The sequence below is a fragment of the Mauremys reevesii genome, linkage group 1 (genome assembly GCF_016161935.1).
Source record: "Mauremys reevesii isolate NIE-2019 linkage group 1, ASM1616193v1, whole genome shotgun sequence".
NCBI classification, from domain to species: Eukaryota; Metazoa; Chordata; order Testudines; family Geoemydidae; genus Mauremys; species Mauremys reevesii.
In genome coordinates, this window is record NC_052623.1 from 304,249,064 (window position 1) to 304,268,192 (window position 19,129).

The window sequence follows — 19,129 nt, forward strand, 5'->3', positions numbered from 1 at the left end:
ATTGCTAGGATGATTCTCCTTTTTTGAAAATCAGAACTATATTTGCTTTTCTCCAATCTTGTATTACCTTAAAATTCAGCAGATTTATAGAACTGTTCAGATTTTTCTTCAAGTATTCTACCTACTCTTCATGAATAGCTATATTTAAGGTTTTCCTCAGCTCTTAATTGTCCAAACTTGTTTATTTTTCTCATTAAAGATAAAATTTGTTTAAGTGGTTCAGTATGATGGTCTTTTTTAATAATTAATTTAATCCCTTTCCTCATTTATTAACTGACCTACTTTCCCTTTACTACTACTTCTTCCCCCTTGATATTTATTAAAACCCTTCTTATTCTCCTATGCCCCTAACATTAACTCATTCTGCTTTTTGCTGCCTTTATCTTTAGCATGAGTTCACTTACAAACCAGCTTCACAATTTCAAAAAAATTACTTACATGACCGAAATTTAAACTCATTCTACCTAAAAATAAATAAAAAATAAATAATTGGAGATATACCAATCTCCTAGAACTGGAAGGGACCTTGAAAGGTCATTGAGTCCAGCCCCCTGCCTTCACTAGCAGGACCAATTTTTGCCCCAGATCCCTAAATGGCCCCCTCAAGGATTGAACTCACAACCCTGGGTTTAGCAGGCCAATGCTCAAACCACTGAGCTATCCTTCCTCCTCCCCAATACCTGCTATCTAAAGGAAACAACAATCTTTAGCCTAACTTCTCTAACCACCACAAATATATTAAAAGAAATAATTCATGTCTCTGTAACAGTGATTTTTAATTCAGCCACCCATGTTCCATCTTTGGTTTTAAATTCTCTTCCCTCCTACCACCTGTTCCCCATATACAGCTACAGGCACAGAACCTACAAACAGATACATCCAGGGCCGCCCAGAGGGGGGGGCAAGAGGGGCAATTTGCCCCAGGCCCCGCGTCCCGCAGGGGCCCCCACGAGTGTTTTCTGGGGCCCCTGCGGTTCCGGTTGAGCTCCCGCAGGCATGGCTGCGGCAGGTCCACCGGAGCCCGGGACGAGTGGACCTGCCGCAGCCATGACTGCGGGAGGTCAAGCGGAGCCGCGGGACCACGGCACCCGCCGCAGTCACTCGTCCCGGGCTCCGGTCGACCTGCCGCAGGCATGCCTGCGGGAGCTCAACCGGAGCCAAATGCCGCCCCCCAGGTCTTCGGCGCGCTGGGGTCTAGAGCCGCCCCTGAGCGGGGGCCCCCCGCTGCCGAAGACCCCGGGCCCCCGGAATTCTCTGGGCGGCCCTGGATACATCCCTGTAGGTTTATGCCCACGTGAAGTTCCACTAACAGGACTCCACATGGATGGAAGGGCCACATCAGGGCAACTGTTTGTATGACTGGTGGCCTATCCAGCCATTACATGAAACAAACTTCTGGTTTTTTGTTAAACTTCTCTTTTGCCAACATGTTTAGCAAGGTATAGATGACAAGAAATGTAAAAACATGCTTTTGACCACCATTTACATGTACTGCCCCATATTAAAATGTTTCCTTTAACACTGTAAAGTACCCACATAGAAGTATTTGGAAAATGCTTTACTAATTCATCTCAATTGACATGAAACATCTAATTTGCACTAAGATTCAAGGGAATTACACTAACTGCTACTGTAGAGACTTACACCACTATATTAACAAATTATTGGCACTGTGGCTTTTGACTGCTCACTACAGAATCATAGCACATGAATTGCTGTACCTGTCAGACAGTTCAAAGCAAATGTAGTCAAACAGTTAGTGTGATTAAGGCAGTCTCTCACACATAATTTTTGGAGAATTTTTTTTAGCTTATTTGAATTGTTTATCATGGGATCAGGAGCGTATCCAGTTTTAAATTTATGTTTTTAATGAAGGCTAAAACACATTCTTACACTCATCTGGCAAAATTCCACAACAGTCAACATGAAAAAATAGTTACAGTTTAAAAACAACAACCCTCACTACCTGAAAAAGGGTGTGGTATGTCTTTGACAAGACATTCAATTTGATGGAGACAAATGGATCACCAGTGTGTCATACAAATAGCTAGCTATTTAAGCAATAATTTTAAATCAAAATGACACAAACCTAAGAGATGATATAGTAAAACAGGCTAATAGTCCACCTAGTTTGAGATCTTATCTCAAACATGTGCAATGCCAGATGCTTCACAGAAAGATATAACTTCTTACCATCACAAACTATCAAGGCTCCAAACCTGCTAAGGTATCCACGTGATTCTTCTTTTTGGTGTATGCACAATGTGTCTCAGGTGGCACAAACAGTGAACATCAATGAGTGCCATAGAGTTGAACAGGGCTCCTATAAACAACTGCCTGTGCAGGTCTCTTTACAGGATCCAGGCCCAATGTTACATACTGTGAAAAACTTCTAAGGTTGTTAGGCCCAAATTTTGACCAGTTCAGTTTGCAAAAGTCCTTAAAATTTGTGGGACAAGATTTTGAAAAGTAACTAATGATTTTGTGTACCTAAACTGAACCCCCTCACCAAGGGTCTGATATTCAGAAGGTAGATGTCCAACAATTCATGAAAATAAGGCCCCTTTAAGGAATATTAAGTCAGGCACTGAGGCACTAAATATCACTAGTTATTTTTGAAAATGTGTGTGTTGGTGTCTTTCTTCCTTCTCCTCACCTCTCCCCCCGCCCCCAAAAAGCCTGAATAAACAAACAAACAAAAAGTCAGTACCCCAGCTACAACCTTGCAATAACAAACCAATGAACGTGGAGTGGAGGGAAAATAAGTTAATTAAGAAAACACTTCATCTTCCAGTGGAATTACCCAACAATGAGCAAAACAAGAATAGCAAAAATTATGAAAAAATAATTGATAGGCTATTCTTGAACTATACTATCTAAAAGATGGAAATCTATGAAAAACGTAAACTGTTTTTAAAGATTTTTCATTTTAACAATTTTTTTTAAAAATTTCTTTTCACTAAAATAAAATCAATTATAACAGCTTTAAAAGAACTGTGACTGTTTATGTACATCTTTTAGAAAAAATTGGTATTTTTAATACCCTTTCAATACTACTATGGTAACAACATACAAACTTTTAGTGATTTGGTCTACTAAGAATCCAATGTATTTTTAAATAAAAAATGGCACATTATATATTTTAAATTACTTATTATTTGGATTGTGCTAAAGACCACAGAGCGCAAGACACTTTCAAAACACAGAAGAAGGCACAGTAACTGTCCCAAAGAGTATACAACCTATTACCACAACAAGCTTGAGTATTCTGACATTTATTGATTTGAAAATATGGACACGAAAGAAGGAGAGGTCAGACAACAATCATCATATTACAACTTTAGTACATTTTTCAGGAGTTTGAGATCTCATAGTCCATTAGGAAAACTCAAAAAAGCAAAAACCAATTCCTGTCATCCAGCACATCTTTAGCAAGATTCTCCCAATGCTGCACATTAATAAAACAAACAAACAAAAATAGATGGAAGACACCCAAAAATGAGATTCCCAACTTATTCCTAGGCCCACTAGTAGCCATTAAAATAGTACATAGTGTTAGAAAAGTTTATTTCTTCAGTTGGTAGGGATTTTAAAGAAATAACATGCCCTCACAAAACAAATCCAGTAGCTACAGATATCTGACTAAGGTTTTCCAGACTTCACTGTAACTCAATAACTGCTCTACACAGTGCTGTGAACTCTACAGCTTCAAGCTGGAAGTCAATCTAGGACAGCCAATAGAAAGTGCACCTGTGCAATTACTGCATTTTCTAATTCAGAATGCTAACCTGAGACAGATATAACTTGTGTGCATTGTGAGAAAACAAAAATCAACAATTAAAACAACACACAGAGGATATACCACATAGAAAAAGCACAGCCTGTATCTATTTTGTCATTAAAAAAATTGAAAATTACTGTAATATATATAATTTAAAAACATAAATGTTGGCTCCTTAAACATATGGCAAACACTTTTAGAATATATATAAGAATATTTTAATGTAGATTACAGTTGATAAAAGTTATAATTAACATTAATAAAAGACCATTTAGTAACTGAACAGTAGCACATGCACCAAACTGAAAGATGCACTATAAGGTTCTTAAAGGTCAGAAAAATAACCCTTAGCATTACTTTAAGGAACTTAATAAGATCACGGGGGGAATGCAGGAAACTGATATTTTTAAGTAACTGAAAAAAAATATTCTATTTGACAACTCTAGATGATAAAAATCAACTGAAAATATTGTATACTACAAATAGCTGATAATTGTGTATTTATATATTGTTGAGAAGCAAACCATGTTTCCTCAAAATATGTATTTTTAAACCAGAGTCTAACTTCAAAAACAGGTAACCAAGTCTACCAATAAAGACATTTTATTGCGCTGAAATGAAACAAAGTTTCAATAATTAATATACTAATTTGGTTGCTAGTATCGGTTTTACTGTACTGTCAATTTAAAATAATCAATAAAAATACCTCTGACTATTGTTTACGTACTTAAGTTTACCTGATAGGTTTAAGGCTGGCAGATGTAAAATACAAATATAAACAATAACAAAACAGATTACAAATATAAACAATCTCAACACAGTTACTTTCAACTGACCTGTGAACCAGTTAAATAATTGATTAGGAAGTGCTTTATTTCAGAGTATTTTTGGTGGGTGGGGTTGCTTTTAAATTTACACACATTGAAAATAAAATGCTATCCCATGCTCAATAATACTATTGAAAGAGCCCTTATCAGCACTTACCGCAAGTAATACTGTTTTAAAGCGAAGGCAGCGTTAGAACAACTTCTGGGAAAGTTAAACTCCTCTACAATTTCTCCCCACTGATTCTTCTCAGATACCTGTCAAAAACAACATACAGACAGAGATACACAACATACACAAATACATATCCTCGATAGTGAACATCACAAGGAATACGGGCTGCCATGAAACAAATAAATATATGAAAACTATATAGAGAAAGATCTATATCTATATATATGGGATATATGGCTATATTTCTCATTGACAGTCCCTGGTGGTCTCCCCTCAGGTATAATCCAGCCCCTCACCACTATTTTACATTTTATTTAATGTATTTGGTTATTCTGGGGGAAACGGAGGGATTATATTGTTTTGGGGTTGTTTGTTTTGTTTTTACTGCCTGGACAATAACCAATCGGGAGTCCCTCTATCGCCCCCTTTTAAATCCTAACGCGGTCCGTTAAAAACCCAAAGAAGTTTAAAATGATTCACGAAAGTCTTGGAGGGGGCGCCCACTGGTGTCCGGGGTTCAGGGGAGCCGTCCCGGTGAGTCCCCCCAAGACAGATCCATAGACACAGAGAGGCCTTTCATTTGAGGCCTACATTTCTGTCCCTAGCCTTGAAGCCTAAAGATGGCTATTTGATTACACACCGTCTTGGGTGCCCCTTTTGTTATTTCTCTCCGGGAAGGGCTCCGAGGGCAGCGCCTAGTCCCCCCCGGCTGCGAGGATCATTTCCTAGCCCATGCTCCGTGCCGATTATCGATGTTAAACATGCCCGCTAATTTTGAGTTGCACTAAAACTGCACTCAGACGCTCCTCTCCGTCTCCGCCTGTGTGAAACACACAGAAAGCAGCAATCGCAAGCGAGAGAAACAAACTCACACGCACACCTACACACTCTGCTCTCTCTCCTTCTCCCAGGAAAGAGGGGAAGGAAAAAGGGGGCTGTGGAGGAGGAAAGGGAGGCACAAGCAGTGTGTACGCTGCACCCCCAACGATCCCCCTTCATCTCTCTACCAACAAGGCCAAGCCACCAACCTGCCTGCCTGCTTCCTTCCTTCTTCCACCCCCCACCTTCCCTTACCGGCTTTCAATGGGACGCTTCCCGGCCACCCCACCTCCCCTCTCTGCCCCCGAGGGTCAGAGGAGACTTTTGGGAAGAGGTTACTGGGAGGGAAACCCAAATTAAAACTTCCACTCACCTTCCCAAATCCGCCTAAAGTGGTGACTCTGGTGTAGAGAGCGTGAAGATCCAGCTCCTTCCCACCCACCACAGGGATCTTCTTAAAAGGAGACCTGCCAAAGGCGATACACACAAAACAACACAACTTGTCAACTCTGTCCCCTTTTCTCCCCTCATAGGGGCTGCCGTGTCCTTCAGGGAAGGGGCTGGAAGTTGGATCTGGCCGGTTTAAAAGCCTCCCCCCCTCCCCTTCCATCTCCCCATTTTCCTCACCCTCTGCTGTGGTGAAACTGCCGCAGCTCGTCCAGGAAAGCGAGTCCCTTTCTCCGCTGGTCTGGTTGGGTTTTACCCGTCGAATTTGCCATTTTTTGTATTTAAAAAGGTTTTCTTTTAAAAATCCAATTAAAAAAACAACAACAACAATCCCCGGCTCCTCCTTGTCTTTACGAGACCCAGGTGCCCGTGCTCGGCCGGGGATCAGCCATGGAGAGGGGCTTGCTTAAAAAAAAAGTTTAAAAGGAATAAGGGAGCCCCCGAGAGCGTGGTAATTGCGAGTCCCGTCTTCACACAACACACAAGCAGAGACACACAGGGAGGGAGAGGGGCACCTCTCAGTAATTCCTGCCGCTGCCTGTCTCAGCACCACAAACCCAACCGATCCAACCGGCACATGAGACTCAACATGGTGCTGCTGGATCACACAATGAATTGGGTTAGTGTTGTGGTAGGGCGGGGGGAGCTGGAGTGAGGTATTGACAGTGTGTGTGTGTTACAGACGCGGCTCCATGCAATCTCCCTCTCCCTCTCTCACACACACACACTGTACAGCGGCGGCGGCGGCGGCAGCGGGATTCACTTCTCTTCTCTCTCAGACAAAAAGATCTGAGGCCGCCGTGCGGCTGCCTGGGCGAGAGCGCAACACAGCGAACCCCAGAGGCCGACCCAGGTACTGCAACAGGCTGCTCGAAAGGCAAAAGCCAGCACAGCCCCAGCAAGCAGTTCCTGGCGGGGAACAATAGGCTCCTCTCGCCGCTAAGGGCTCATCTGCAATGTGCCGCAAACTTCACACAAAGCCAGGCGGAAAGAGAAAAGGGAGAAGGAGAAGAGGGACGGGAAAAAACGGCTACTACCGGTTGTTCCAGCGTTAGGGATAGGGGAAATGTGCCCTTCTTCCCGGGCTTTAAAGGGACGAATCATTCCAGTGACTTATTCGAGGGAGAAACAAGGAAACAGGAAAGTTTGATTTGAAATCTCTGTATTAAATTGGCCTAAATCAAATGTATTGAGTTAACAAAATAAAGGGGTCAAGGGAGGATTTTGACTTAAAACCAAACTTTTGGGTGTCTCACTCTAAGGCATTTTGAATTATAAGGGGGATTTTACATACTTCATTGAAAAGCCCCCAAACTCCTGTAAGAGATTAAATATTGTAAAATATTCCCAATGAGGAAGTCTGATCCCTTAAATGAGTGATATCTTAGGCAGGTATGTCACTAGGGGAGTGAATTGTTTTGCTAGGTAAATATTTTCTTTCTGGTTTAGAAGTGATATTTTTGTAATTAAACAATTTTATTAATACTACACCCCAGACAAAGTCACATATATGCCTGTGAGCAGTTAATGGGATTTCCATGTGTATGCTTCTATCTAATATTGGTCCTCATACAATTCATAGGGAGGGAAACTTGTCCCTCATATACATTGAACAGGACGTCTCTTATAATGAGGCCCAGCATCTAGGCCACCACATGTCCCCTAGCATACAATAAATGAGCCTCCAGGTAAACTCTTGTTCCTCATATAGTATGTAGGAACCCAAGTGAATGCTTTTATAGATTTTCATCCAGGCCACCATTCTGCTCCCATTAAAGTAAGTGGGGGTGGGTGGAAGGGGGAATGGGATCATACAGTAAATGGGATCCCAGGTGAATTCTCCCTAAAATCATCCCTCATTTACAGACCAGTAAGTGATAATCCAGGTGAGCACTTGTCCTTCTCATAGAGTAGATAGAACTTGAGGTGAGCACTTGTTCCACTTTATAAGACTACGGAGGGGCATTTATCTCTCACAGACAATAAACTGAAATCCAAGGCTATATTCAGCAGTTTTTAAGCAGAATTCCTCATTAAAATCAGTAAGAAGTTCTGTTTTAAAACTGATGGCACATTATGGCTTCAAGTGAGCACTTAAAGGAAAACTATAATGCCCTTATACTCCCTGTACTAACTTACTTAAGGGAATAAACCATTTTTTTACGTAAGATTATTTTTCTTTTGACTGCTCTTTCAGCTTGAATATACCCACAGAGATATAGTAAGATGTTCGAAAGGAGCTGTCCTCTAGGTCACACTCATTGTGGAGAGGGGGAGGCAGAAATCCCTCTGTTTGGAATTAACTCTCAGGCAGTATTTCAAGCCTCTTCCTCTCTGGATGGAGGATTTTGTTGTGTATTCTGAGTGAAAAAATGTATAAAGTATCACTCAGCCTTGTTTTTAAAATGTCCTTCATTCAATTTAAACCCAAAGAACATTCAGATCAGCACCCCTATGATATTTTGAGGGGGGTTGGTATTTCAACAGTAGTGTATACAAGGCTGCTAAAGCTGAGACAATACGAATGAGAGATTTAAAACAAAATGAAGACTTGGGGTCTAAATATCTAATTGAAACATACACAGCAAAAGCCTTTCTCACGAGCGGGAGACAGTTTTAAACATGCCTTAAAATGCTTCTGAACTCAGAGGGGTGGGTCTCCCTAAGTGAGTGAGACTTGGCAGAGGTGAATCATTTTTCTAGCCTGTATGCAGTTGAGGGGGCAGAGAGAAGGATAGTCAGATTGCGTAGCAGGGTTAGGTGGGTTTCCGTGCTAAGCACAGCAATTGCGCACGGTCCCTTACGTAACTGTCAGCTGGGGATTCCCTAGAGGGGGTCACTGTATTCAACCATTACACAGACCCCTGCCGCCGTTCCAACGCGCCTGGGCTGCCGTTGCCGCAGCTACTGAGGCTGCGGCTGCAGCTACAACGGCGTCTCCTCACAAAATGGCGGCGCCCATGGAAGCGGCAGCAGCCCCATTTTGTGCCCACAGAGCTGTCAACAAAACACGGGACTTGGCCGGGGCAGAGACGCAGAAGGCGGCGGCGGCGAAGCGACGTTACGGGTAGCGAGGGACTTCACCAGCCCCCCGCCCCCGAGAAGAGACTTTCTATAAAGCGTGCGCGCATTGCGCGGGGGAGGCGAGCAGCGGGCGAAGCGGCGATTTGAGCGCTGGGACCAGCCGGCAGCGAGAGCTCTGCGGGGACCTTCCGGAGCTGCGGCTCCGTGGTCTGGGAGATGGTCCTGCCGGTGCGATCCGGGATGCTCGACAGCAAGGCGCTGCCCTGATCTCGCCGGCGGGGCCGGGGAGGTTCCCCGTGGGGGATAGGTCTCGGGCACTGGGTGTGCACTGCGAGCGGCAGTGGGGATGGGAGCGCATTTGCTGTCTCCTCCTGGAGACCTTGTTCCGGGCTCGCTCCTTGCTCTTAAACCTCTCTACTCTTGAGCTGGTGGTTGGCAGCCCAGTTTATGTAACTTTATTGCTGTAGGAATCTAGCAAACCTGCAAGGAGCTGCAGGAAGATCTGGGTTCTTAGTTTAGTTAATTAGGTCAATTTCAGCACTTAATTACTGTTTGCTTCTTTTTAGTGCGTGCCTTTGGAATCGGCCTATTAAGTTGATGCTTCAGTTTACATTAGCTAACAGCAAGGTACAAAATGTCTGTGTTAGACTCTAACCCGTGACTCTGACATCTTAACAATATGTGTTGTTTTAAATTTAAACAATGTTTTGATCTTTATACTTTAATTTGGTATAGCTAGGTTCCATTTCATATGGTTTTGTAACTGTTTGCAATATTGCAATGCTTTTTATTTCTTATAGTAAAAATGTAGCTTCCTCTGGGATAAGCGATGGGGGGTGGGTTGGAGGCGGAATTAAATTAAATTAAGATTCTACCCAATTTCTCTAAAGGTGACTTTTGTCTAGGTGCATTGTTCATGGTTCTGAAAGGCAGATGCTGTCTTACTGATAGTAGAAAGGGTTTGTGTTTTTTTAATTGGAATTCTGAATATACAGCAATCACTTGAAATGAGTGGTGTTCAAAGGTTATGAAATATCTCCTAGTGTGACACATTAAAAAGTCATAGATCAAATGTAGGTAGAAAGAACAAAATACCACTGCCTTACTGTAGCTTTCCTTCATTATTATTATTGTATGGTTCTTATAATCGTAACTTAAATTGGTATAAAATGTAAAATAAATCCTAAACTACAAAAATTGCTTAGATTATATGTACAAGGCAGTTGATTTACTTTAATTTTTTATGTTAGTATTATCTGTGGAATCAATGTTTTTGTAGATCATGCAGATTTAATGATTGATCTAGGATTATTTACACAGTAAAAGTTGTTTTGGTTTTTTTTAAGGGGGTGGGGAGACAAGTTTAATTGTGAAACAAAATCCCCACTGCTCTACATCATTGTTCATTAGTCATTTTGTCTGAAGCTCCACTACTATGTTGTGCTTGCAACCTATTTGTCCAACTGCTGCTCTCTACAGGCCAGGCCACAGCAGCATTGTTAGCATGCCACTACTCTACTGTGTTTCTCCTTTCTGGAGGGTGAAATGATCATCTCTTCTCACTGGCCCTTTTCATCCTTGTTTTTGCTACTCTTGCTGCTTGGAAATGTTAGTTACTGCTAATCAGAAATGTAATTTTGCTAGCTAAATGTTGATAGGAACTACTGTCTCAGTAATTTGTAAATTCTTGAAATTGAAGTGCTAGTGTATTTTCTCAGCTAGTATTTTTTGGTAATTGCAGCCCATTATATGGGCTAGAGAGGGCAGTTATATAGTGCATTTCTTAAGTTGTGCACACAATACTGTGCAGTATAGGATGAAATCTTGGAAAGGAATACGGTAACCATAATTGTGGGTTGAGCATTTGGCTACAGGAGAAATAGTCAGACTCTTCACATGACAGATATATTTCAAGCATTTTTAGTAACAACACATGTAGAAGTGTTGGCGTTAACATCAAGACTTCTATGTTTGCACAGCTCACAATTACTGAAAAGTGTAACACTCTCTAACAAGGGGTATTTACTGAGCAAAAGTATAGAATACTTGCCATTTTTCCTTCCCCCTACGTACTATTTAATGCTTTTTAATTCTTTATTACACTTTAGAGTACTGGCTGTTTTAAAGAAGACATTACTAAAGACCTGCAGATCATTGATAAATATCTTTACTGAACTTTGCAATATTATCCTATTTAAAAAAAATTGGGGCTCTTAAGCATATACTGAATTTTAATGTACCATGCTTGTTTTATCATATTTAAAGTGGAAAAGAACCTGCAATATGATGGCAGGTCTGTAAATTCTTACCCATGAGTAGTCCCACTGAAGGTGCTGGGACTCTTCATGTAAGTAGGGGTTTGCAGAATTGACCATTTAAATAATCACAGTAACAAATACCATCATCTCAAAACTAGTCAATTTGAAAACCTTGGTTTAAGTAAATTCAGGAATTATACTTCCTAAATTCTCCTAATCTGTTTTCTACTTTCATATTTTTTAAAAAACTAATTGTTCATTGTAGTGTTACTGTGTAAAATTCTCCCTCCATCCCTCCCCACACACAAATAAAAGGAAGAACTCACTATATACAAAGTCTTGTTGCATGCAAGTAAACTTTTAAAAAAATTCTTATGTTGTTATATGTAACAATATGTACCTACTATTAAATAGTAAGTACAAAATTTTCAGACTTTTTTTGAAAAACAACTTTTGTGTATAACACAATCAAAGCAAAAGTACTTGCAGTAAGTAAATTCAAGACTACCATACCTGTAATGCAAAGATATTAAATCTGAGGCCCTGAATGATGTGAAAGTGGTGATAATGTGGTAAATATATCCGGGGAACGGTAGAATTCAGAGATTTGCATATGGGATGGCCAACTGGTACAATTCTTAAAAGAAATACTCAGTTGCTTACAGTCAATTCATTTGCTTAATCTCTAAAGTAAGCATGACTAGCCACTGTGAAAGCATTGCTTTGCAATTACACCTGAGTTGGTCTGGATTGTTTGGTGGTAGTAGTAATCTTTCTGAAGCCATGACAGCTGTAGTTAAATTTAATCCTGGTACTGTACAGTGTTATATGGGGGACTAATTTCTTATTGCGTGTGTGAAAGTTGAATTGAAATAAGAAATTGTGGGGTAAATTCTGTATTGCTGAATGTGTTTCTGATGAATGTTAAAAGAAGATGATTGGGTTATGCTTCGAGCCAAATTTAAGGGTTATTCTTTTATTTATTTAGAAATTTTTCACAAAACTAAAGACCAATAAAATGTTATGTTATGGGGTGGTGGGGGGAATGTCCACTGGAACTTTCTAAAAAAACTAACAAACATTTCCCCCATAGTGTTTGAAGTCCAGATGTTCCAACATTGTGCTAGTGTAAAAGATCTCAAGATTGTGGATTGTCCAGTTTTCCACTAGTGGTCCATGAAACATTTGTTGGTCACATGATGCTGGTTCATCTTTCTTGTATTTCCACCTATTAAACAGCAGTAAAAGATAGCTAAAATACATTAAATGTTCTCTGAATAAGCAATTGCTGTGGTTAGCAGAGGGATTTTATGTAATTGTAAATGAAAAGGGAAGCAATTCCTGCAATCACAAATTCAAGGCTAGGTGGTCATGAGACAATTGATGATGAATTTCAGCCTTATCCATACTATGAAAAGAGTTGAGAACACTGCTAGTTAATGGAAACCTGAAAGTGAATCTGACAAGAAGACAACTTAATAAAATTGAACTAACTAGTCCAGTCTCATTGTTCAAGCTGATTTGAAATGCTTAAAATAGTGTCGCTGTATGGTTACTTAAGGGCACTTAATTATTTTTTAAAATTACTGTATGACTTTTTAAGCTATTGACTATTAGGCTACGTAATATATATTCGGTATTAACTATTAGCAGGTTAGCAAAGCTGTACTGAAGATGCTTAGCAGGCTGCTGTATTTACCTGAATAATGTGGTAGTACATGTATAATTTTTTTTTTCAGCTAAAGGAAAAATCTCAAACTTATTCATTGGTCAGATAGTAAAGAGACACTACCTCAAATATCATACTGTCTGAAAACATTGTACTTACTGTAGTTACAATTACACTTAAGATTACCAAAACTGAAAGAAGCTGGTGGAAAATACATTTTTCTTTGTTTGAGGTTCACTTTTCACATTTGATAGCACTTCGTGTATAGTCAGTTTCGGATCCTCTTTCGTGCACTAGCCCGATGGCATGACTCTTGCACTGCTCTGGGAGGAGCACATGGGCATGCTCTTCTCCAGATACTTCACTTGTGTTTATCAGTCTCATAGAAACAGAGCTCCTGCTCTTTCTGAGTTTTGAGCCAGGAGGGTGTCTTCCTTATGATTCTTGCTTGAGAATGGTGGGTGTAAACAGGCCCAGGAGGCAACTGGAGCACAGGGACAGGAGGAATCCTGTTTTCCACCCAGCCTTGTGCACAGAGCTAAGGAGCAATTGTTCACTCCCAGAGACTCCCTGGCAGGTCTAGTGGAGAAGTTGTTCAGGAGTTGCTACTGTACACTTTGTTTCAGTTCTGCTGAAGAGGCAGGCTGGTGGAGGGATCAGAAGAAAGGGTAGGCCTGAGTATATTTGGTGGTGCTCTTAGTTATTGTCTCAGGGTCTGCAGGGACTTAGTAAGATAGCACTGCATATGTTCATGCTTGATTCATGTTCTTAAGGCTTGGCAGTTGTAAATGTTGTAACTTAGATTCTGGAGAACAGCTTTCTGGTAGCAGATTTTGTGCCCCCAAATCAGACTATGCAGGGACTTACCTGTAGTGTATGCCATGATGCAAATAGAACTGTGAAGTCATTTTTTGGGCAAGCTTGAGTTGAAAAGTATGGTCTTTCTCTAGATGAAACTGCTTTTAGTGTCATTTCATCCTTGAACAGATTACTCTAATTTATTAATTAGTTTACAAATGAGAATTCTTTAAAGCTACAAATTTCACTTGTGTATGAAGACCATAAAAGTGAAATATGCTTGGCTCTGGATGAACCCTCTGAAGGTTATTTGTTCTAGTATATACATTTCAAACAGTCTGGGCTCATTCTTCACTCACCATATTAACTTTTAAGAAACTGGGTCAGACTTTCCCTCCATACCACCAGAGCTTGCTGAATTCTTATAGCTCCCATTGTCTTTAGTTGGAGATAGTGGTGTTTAGCACTTCTGCAAATCAGGCCCTGTGGCCATAATCAGATATATTTATTCAATATTTTTAATGTCAAGCTTGCAATACTGTACAGTAGTTCAGGGAGAATTCCATTATTAAGCACTGTCTTCAGGAATTCTGGAGTACAATCTGTCCCTGGGCTGAAATTTATTTATTTATTTCAAAAGCAGTTTATTTCTAAATTTTGCTATCACTGAAACCAAGTTATTTGTTATGTGTTTTGTAAGAACAATTCTGAGAGGCATATTATGTGTCCTAGTGGACAGAGCCCTGGTCTGGTACTCAGGAGACCTGGGTTCTATACCTGCCACTGGCATACTGTCACCCAGCAGGCCTCTCCCTGCCTCAGTTTCCTAATCTGTAAAATGGGGATGATGATACTGACCATCATGGAAAAGCACTTTTAGTCTACTGATAAAAAGCACTATATAAGAGCTAGCTATTATCGTCAAAATTACTTTCTTTTTACATTAAAAATTTAAGCCTGTAAGCTGGAAGGGCTGACTAAACATCAACACTAGATATAATTACACACACACCGATTACCTTGGAAGAATGTTAAGGTTTCAAAGTCAAGGGCATGAAGGTTAGGAAATGGCAGAATTAAGGTGATCTTAATTCAGTCCCTTTGTGTATATGCATTATATGATCATACATACATTCTCTTACAATTCTTACCCCCACATTCAGTTCACAGGGTGGATGGTGCTCAATGACTGACCAGTTATTCAATATTTTGTTTTATAATTGTTCAGTGTGTGGACCCCATGCTTTCTTACCTGCACAGAATTCAAATTAAGAAACACAGTAAAAGAACTAAAAAAAGAGCCACCTTGGCTTAACAACCATGTAAAAGAAGCAGTGAGAGATAAAAAGACTTCCTTTTAAAAAATGGAAGTCAAATCCTAGTGAGGCAAATAGAAAGGCGCATAAACACTGCCAAATTAAGTACAAGAATGTAATAAGAAAAGCCAAAGAGGAATTTGAAGAACGGCTAGCCAAAAACTCCAAAGGTAATAAAATGTTTTTTAAGTACATCAGAAGCAGGAAGCCTGCTAAACAACCAGTGGGGCCCCTTGATGATCGAGATGCAAAAGGAGTGCTTAAAGATGATAAAGTCATTGCGGAGAAACTAAATGGATTCTTTGCTTCAGTCTTCATGGTTGAGGATGTTAGGGAGATTCCCAAACCTGAGCCGGCTTTTGTAGGTGACAAATCTGAGGAACTGTCACAGATTGAAGTGTCACTAGAGGAGGTTTTGGAATTGATAAACTTAACATTAACAAGTCACCGGGACCAGATGGCATTCACCCAAGAGTTCTGAAAGAACTCAAATGTGAAGTTGTGGAACTATTAACTAAGGTTTGTCACCTGTCCTTTAAATTGGCTTCGGTACCCAATGACTGGAAGTTAGCTAATGTAACGCCAATATTTAAAAAGGGCTCTAGAGGTGATCCCGGCAATTACAGACCGGTAAGTCTAATGTCGGTACTGGGCAAATTAGTCGAAACAATAGTTAAGAATAAAATTGTCAGATACATAGAAAAACATAAACTGTTGAGCAATAGTCAACATGGTTTCTGTAAAGGGAAATTGTGTCTAACTAATCTATTAGAGTTCTTTGAAGGGGGTCAACAAACGTGGACAAGGAGGATCGGGTAGACATAGTGTACTTAGATTTCCAGAAAGCCTTTGACAAGGTCCCTCACCAAAGGCTCTTACGTAAATTAATCTGTCATGGGATAAAAGGGAAGGGCCTTTCATGGATTGAGAACTGGTTAAAAGACAGGGAACAAAGGGTAGGCATTAATGGTAAATTCTCAGAATGGAGAGGGGTAACTAGTGGTGTTCCCCAAGGGTCAGTCCTCGGACCAATTGTATTCAATTTATTCATAAATGATCTGGAGAAAGGGGTAAACAGTGAGGTGGCGAAGTTTGCAGATGATACTAAACTGCTCAAGATAGTTAAGACCAAATCAGACTCTGATGAACTTCAAAAAGATCTCACAAAACTAAGTGATTGGGCAACAAAATGGCAAATGAAATTTAATGCGGATAAATGTAAAGTAATGGGAAAAATAACCCCAACTATACATACAATGTGATGGGGGGCTAATTTAGCTACAAGAAGTCAGGAAAAAGATCTCGGAGCCATCGTGGATAGTTCTCTGAAGATGTCCACGCAGTGTGCAGAGGCGGTCAAAAAAGCAAACAGGATGTTAGGAATAATTAAAAAGGGGATAGAGAATAAGACTGAGAATATATTATTGCCCTTATATAAATCCATGGTACGCCCACATCTCGAATACTACGTACAAATGTGGTCTCATCTCAAAAAAGATACTGGCACTAGAAAAGGTTCAGAAAAAGGCAACTAAAATGATTAGGGGTTTGGAACAGGTCCCATATGAGGAGAGATTAGAGGCTAGGACTCTTCAGCTTGGAAAAGAGGAGACTAAGGGGAGATATGATAGAGGTATATAAAATCATGAGTGATGTGGAGAAAGCGAATAAGGAACAGTTATTTACTTGTTCCCATAATACAAGAACTAGGGGTCAGCAAATGAAATTAATAGGCAGCAGGTTTAAAACAAATACAAGGAAGTTCTGCATGCAGTGCACAGTCAACTTGTGGAACTCCTTGCCTGAGGAGGTTGTGAAGGCTAGGACTATAACAGCATTTAAAAGAGAACTGGATAAAGTCATGGAGGTTAAGTCCATGAATGGCTATTAGCCAGGATGGGTAAGGAATGGTGTCCCTAGCCTCTGTTCGTCAGAGGATGGAGATGGATGGCAGGAGAGATCACTTGATCATTGCCTATTAGGTCCACTCCCTCTGGGGCATCTGGCATTCACCACTGTTGGTAGACAGGATACTGGGCTAGATGGACCTTTTGGTTTGACCTGGTACGGCTGTTCTTATGTTCTAAATCCTGGTGTAAATAATTATTTCCTCATAGGCTTTTCTGTGGCACTCATTAGGATAGTATCTAAGTGCTTCACAGACATTAATGAATTTATTTTCATAACACCCTAGTAAAGTGATATTATCCCCATTTGTAATGGGGTAAATAAACCCCACATTGTGACAGAAAGGGTTAGAGGACTATCCTGGGCCCAGCTAGCCTCACCCAGCCCCACCCCTCCAAGCCTGCAGAGCATGTTCCAAATGGAGACAGGGTTGAAAAGGGAGCAACCCAGTTGAAAAGGAGGAAGCTGTGGAGGAGTGCAGACCTATCCTAAAGTCTTCTGCCAAAACGGGGTGGAGAAGCCTCCCTGATGGAACAGGACTGAATGTGGAGCCCAGCTGGGGCTGGCAAGTTTGGTTTCCTTTTTCTTTTTTTCTTGTCTAGGACCAGAAACAGAAGGAAGCAGTGGTAGGAAGCGACCCAGGGAAGGTAGCTCAGAGGGCCCCTCCCAGAGCCCAAACACAGCTGACCTTCCTAGGGTCATGGGTTGGAGCCTGGTGGAGTGGGTGGGCATGGACTCCCCTACCACTACCCCATGACCAAGTGGACGCTAGCCACTAGGCCCCCCCAGAACCCCATTACACCATTTCATAGAGCAAGAACTGAGGCCCAGAGGCCTCAATGCACACAGGGACTTTGGTGCCTAAGTCCAACATTTAGGCATCACTGATATTCACAAAAACTACTGATGCCTAATCTTGGAGGTACGTTTTTGTCAGCAGGCACGTGCAAAACCACTGAAGTCCTGATGGTGCCAAGCTGCTTAACATGCTAGCTCAGGACTAAATCCCAATGGGATTCTCAAGATAGGTGTTCCCTTTCTTACAGGGCCAAATCCAGTTGGTGTGCTTAAAGCACTCCTAACCCACACAAAAAAGACTGATGGAGGGACACCTCAACCCCAGCAGTCTTCCATGATACCCAATAGCCCATTGGTTAGGGCACTCACCTGAGATGCAGGTGAGCTAGGCTTTAATTCCCCCTCTGCCTGGTTTGAACTCAGATTCCCCATCTCCCATGTGAGTTCCATAACCACAGGGCTATTGGCTATCATAAATTGGGGTCTCTCTCCAGGTCTATCATGAGAAAGTGCTGACCTGACTTAGGTACCTAACCACAGGAGATGGTTCATGTCTGAGGGAGGCATCTCTTTCCAGCCTGTCAATTAGGTGTCTCTGGCCCTAAACCCTGCCCCTTCCTGTATGCTGCACTCCTGGCTAGCTTAAGTGACTTCCTGCTCAGTATGTTGACTTCTGTGAGTCCTTTTCCTAGGCACCTAGCTTTTCCTATATAATGCATGGGGATCTTGCATGCCTAAGGTGGGGCTTGGAAAACCCCTGGGATGCATCGGAGTTGGTGTTACAATGTCCAAGTCTCCTTTGTGAATCTGTCCCAGAGAGATTAAGGTCAAAAGTGCCCACTAATTTTAGGTGCCCAATTTGAGATGCCTAGGACCTAATCTTTCAGATTATTTAGTATTATGTCACTTTATGTTCAAAGCACAGCTCCTTTTGACTTCATTTGCAGTTGTGAATACTCAGTACTTGTGCAAATCAGATACCAGGGCCTCAAGTTGGGTACCAAGAAAATGAGAACACAATTAGTGGTCACTTTTGAGTTTTTGGTTTAAGTGGATTGAGTGGCATCCCACAGGAACTCTGTGGCAGAGTAGAGAGAGAAACAAATTCTCCAGGGCAGCATTTAACTGCTTTTAAACATGATTACCTTTTTCTTCTTGCAGTCCCCTCATTCATTCACTACTCACCTAACTTCTGCAACAAATGAGGTAGGGGTCCTACAGACAACACTCTTCTTCACTATACAACCCTGATTGAGCCCCAGAGCACAGTCCAAACTCTATTTTTTCTGTTCATCTGTTCCTCCTTGCCCCA

General features: G+C 41.2%; 1 protein-coding gene and 1 long non-coding RNA gene across 5 annotated transcripts in view; one reads left to right on the forward strand and one right to left on the reverse strand.

Moving 5' to 3' along the window:
* Positions 1 to 19,129, reverse strand: part of ARID2 (AT-rich interaction domain 2) — a 164,878-nt gene that overhangs the window by 143,302 nt on the left and 2,447 nt on the right. The window contains exons 1-3 of one of the 3 annotated variants that reach the window (XM_039504879.1): positions 6,227 to 7,099; positions 5,973 to 6,066; positions 4,766 to 4,863 (exon numbers count right to left, since the gene is read on the reverse strand). The exons of 1 other annotated variant lie outside the window; for it this stretch is intronic. In XM_039504879.1, coding sequence (XP_039360813.1) covers positions 4,766 to 4,863; positions 5,973 to 6,066; positions 6,227 to 6,318 — 284 coding nt within the window. In that variant the 5' untranslated portion in view covers positions 6,319 to 7,099. Of the gene's footprint in view, positions 1 to 4,765; positions 4,864 to 5,972; positions 6,067 to 6,226; positions 7,100 to 19,129 lie in introns of those variants that run through there. One more of the 3 variants, XM_039504880.1, reaches the window with a different exon arrangement.
* LOC120386079 overlaps positions 8,790 to 19,129 on the forward strand; it is a 36,214-nt gene continuing 25,874 nt past the window's right edge. For both annotated transcript variants that reach the window (XR_005589512.1, XR_005589513.1), the window contains exon 1: positions 8,790 to 9,697. This is a non-coding gene — a long non-coding RNA (uncharacterized LOC120386079). The remainder of the gene's footprint in view (positions 9,698 to 19,129) is intronic.